Source organism: Trypanosoma cruzi, genomic scaffold (assembly GCF_000209065.1).
Source record: "Trypanosoma cruzi strain CL Brener 1047053516977 genomic scaffold, whole genome shotgun sequence".
Lineage (NCBI taxonomy): Eukaryota > Euglenozoa > Kinetoplastea > Trypanosomatida > Trypanosomatidae > Trypanosoma > Trypanosoma cruzi.
The window spans coordinates 33326-36723 of record NW_001849252.1 but is presented as its reverse complement, the minus strand read 5'-3'; the positions used below and the strand labels follow the sequence as shown (position 1 = coordinate 36723).

General features: G+C 53.0%; 1 protein-coding gene across 1 annotated transcript, besides 7 other annotated features; it reads right to left on the bottom strand.

Annotated features, from left to right (window-relative positions):
- Positions 1 to 2506: a sequence feature (areas merged during assembly that could not be assigned to a particular haplotype. This can correspond to areas where the two haplotypes were merged or to regions with more than two copies in the genome that were merged during assembly.).
- Positions 1112 to 1142: a sequence feature (AT_rich).
- Positions 1174 to 1238: a sequence feature (T-rich).
- Positions 1281 to 1312: a microsatellite.
- Positions 1969 to 2126: a sequence feature (T-rich).
- Tc00.1047053510929.10 (trans-sialidase, putative) lies at positions 2375 to 3398 on the bottom strand (the record flags this gene model as incomplete). Its single annotated transcript, XM_797885.1, has 1 exon — positions 2375 to 3398. A coding segment is annotated over one exon (1024 nt), but the record flags the coding sequence as incomplete, so codon positions are not given.
- Positions 2500 to 2645: a microsatellite.
- Positions 2507 to 3398: a sequence feature (areas merged during assembly that could not be assigned to a particular haplotype. This can correspond to areas where the two haplotypes were merged or to regions with more than two copies in the genome that were merged during assembly.).

Here is a 3398-nt window from a genome sequence, read left to right as displayed (position 1 = left end):
GGGAAGAAGAGGGACCGCAGAAGGTGCGAGCAAATCCGAATTCGGTGGCGGTTGCTGCAGGGAAGATTGACGTCCCACGCGGTGTCCCTTTTCTAGGTCCGGTCCTCACCGTGCCATGCGCTCAGCGTGCGGTGCGCCGGCCGCTCCAAACATCCACACGTGCTTGCGTCTCACCGTCGCTCCCAGCCCCGTTCGTTGGCTGCATCAGGGATGTCGCCATCCAAAGACGGGCATAAGGACGTTGCATCCAACAAAACCTTCAGAGGCACCCGGTGGGCCAACGACGACCATCACTGCGGGATGTGCGGCCCCTCCGCCGCTCACCTCAAATCGCACTTCTACGCCTCCTCGAGCAGCAGCAGCAGCATAAATACACCGGTCCACTAGAGGCCGTCATCAGCCATTGCAGGAAGACCACTGTGCCCCAGTGCTATAAAACCCAAACTGCATTGACGGGCCACTTCGGAAAATCCTGTCGCATCCTCCCCCATTATGCGGAAACACATCCATCGTGCATGTGGCCACCGCAGCCAAGTGAATCCGGTCCAAATACCCTCCAAATCAAATTCCCCTTTCCTCAAGCCATTCCTTCATTCCATACGCCCTGAACCTCATCCGCACGTGCCCACTCACACAAACCGCAAAAGAATGGTGGTGGCCGCCCAACGCTCCGGAAACACATGTCCAGCACGCACACACGCACAACAAATGACATGCGAAACGCACGGCACGACGGCGGAGAAGCGCACACCGAAAGGATGCGGCCCTCCACAGCAGTCGCAGCCCACCGCGCGCATCACACCCGCAGGAAAATAGACTCGGGGTGCGCTCCCTCTCTTCCCCTCCTCCTCATGGCCACGGAAGAAGACAACAGCCACCACACGCAACCGCCAGCATGCACTACAAAAGAAGCATCCAAATCCACTGCAATGTGCATCTTGTGTGTGTGTGGTTGTGTGTGCCTGCGGACACACGAGGCAAAGAAGTAAAAACAGGAGCAGAGCATGTGAAAAGACCCACAAACAAAAATGTACAGCAGAAGTGCATGGCGGAAATAACAGGACTGCCCAAACTCATGATATTGCACTGCAGACCAAAGCAGCGGCAATTCATAAAAAATTTATTAAATTAAAAAAAAAAATCATCTTCACCATTCCACACCTCACGCTCTGGAAATAAAAAAGAAAACAAGAAAAGATAAAAAAAGAAAAATAAAAAAGATAATAAAAAAAAAAAAATTTGAAAAAAGTCGTCCTCTATTACGGCTACACACAAATAATAAAAAAGAAAAAAAGAAAAAAAGAAAAAAAAACCCATCACACAAAAATTCACCCGGCTGCCGTGTGCGCCCACCAAACTGTTTGTATATTTTGCCCGCACATTAAAAATTAGATATTTAAATGTCTTTCAACCGTCTGACCCTCCGTGTGTCCGCACATCGTTTATATTTCATGGGGCCATCTGCGTGTTGCTGCTCCCCTCAGCCCTCCCATCGGCGCGTGAGTGCGGCCCGCAGAGCACAGTCACTCGTGTGTGTGTGGGGACTGAGAGAAGCACGCAGACATGACGGCGGTCGCGGCACTCCATCGGGAGAGTGAGCGCAGCAAAAGAAAAAAGAAATCTTAAAAACACGGCGGCAGGGTGTGGCTGTGTGTGTGGCGCCGCGGGTGTCGGCCCGCCCTGGCTGCAAGAAAACAAAAAACAAGAGGGAAGGAAATGTGTGCTCCGCCCCACAGGCCCTCGTCGCACGCCCACACGTCACGGCTCCCTCAGCGCGCCGTCCGTCGCGGCCCCTCCTCATGCGTGCAGCAGGCGAGGCGCACAGGGCCGTCGTCGTGAGCGTGTCGGTGGTGTGCGAGTGGAGCAGTTGGGCGGGAACACACGGCACCCCTCACAGGAAGAGTGCAGCAACAAACAATTAAAAGAGGGAAGAGTAGAAAAGAAAACACGTCCACAGTGATTGCCCCCAAAAGCAAAAAGATAAGGAAAAAGTGGAGCAAAAAAGGAAAAATAGAAATAAAAGTTTTTTATAAAAGCAAAACAAAAATAATTAAAAACAAACATAAAAAACATAAGAAATTATACTCCAAACAGAAAAGAAAAAAAATTTTAAGCCAAAAAAAAAACGCCCATGGTGGTTGCAGAAAAAAAAAGAAGGAAAGTTCTAAATGAAAAAAGAAATTGTTGTTTGAAAGGTGAACGTTATTCCTAGCGGTGTGTTTGTGCCTGTGCGGAGGATGGCGAAAGTGTCCAACACCAAGGCCGCACACTCCTCACGCAGCCGCAAACCCCCACAGCCCCAGCAGAAGAAGCAGCAGCAGCAGTCCGCTCTCACGCATAGTGCCAGCGACGCTGTTATCCCACTGCGACGAATTTAAAAGGCTGCTACTGGGTGTTGCCGCCTCTGCTTCCTTGACCTGTGGATGGAGCCCTTCTTGTCCCTTGCCCTCAGCGTTGTGTGTTGCTGCATTTGCTGCGTCGGGGGTGCCCACAGAGAATTGGGTTGTTTTGGGCTCTGCTGGGCTCGACGCCGCTTGTTCGGGCTCTGCTGGGCTCGATGCCGCTTGTTCGGGCTCTGCTGGGCTCGACGCCGCTTGTTCGGGCTCTGCTGGGCTCGACGCCGCTTGTTTGGGCTCTGCTGGGCTCGACCTCGCGCTGTTGCGGATGGAGCGCCACCACTCGGAACACTGCTCGCATCCAAGGTTGCTTGATCCGTCGGCTGTGGTCCGGCAGGAGTGGGTGCTGGCGCAGTTGCTTGTGCATTTGTGGTCACCGTATCGTTGGCAGGTTCAACGGGCGGGGAAGTAGCTGCCACCTCTTTCGCCGGCTTCCTTTCCGGAGGTGGAATGCTGACTTTATTCGCGTTGAGGGCGCCAATCTCAGTTTCATTCAACGGGCGGTTGTACAGAAAGACGTTCGCCACCGTCGCATGAATTTTTCCGCTGCTCAACTGCTCATCGTACGCGCCAAAGTAAAAGTGCGAGACCGTGTCCAGCCCTTCATTGAACGAATTTCTCAGACTCATATTCCAAAGGAGAGTCCCGTCAACGTACACGGAGCCCACACCGTCATGCATTTTGAGCACCACGTGATACGTCTTGTCCACCTCCCATGCGGTAAAATGCTTCGGGAAGAAGTCATGCTCCACGCTCCACTCCATATTCTTATCGTACGAGAGTCCCAGGAGTGTTGTCTTCCCCATTCTTTTCAGGCCCATCAGGGGAGTAATGCCCGTCGGCACCTCGTGGATCGACACCGTTGCCGCAAGAGTAAACCCATAGTTTGCAAAGTGGAGTGGTCTGGTCGGCCACTGCTTGTCCACAGGCCACTCGGCCCCCGCGCCTTGCCCTTCGAACGTCAACCCACTTGGAACCTTTTTCGTCGCACCCCTCACAACA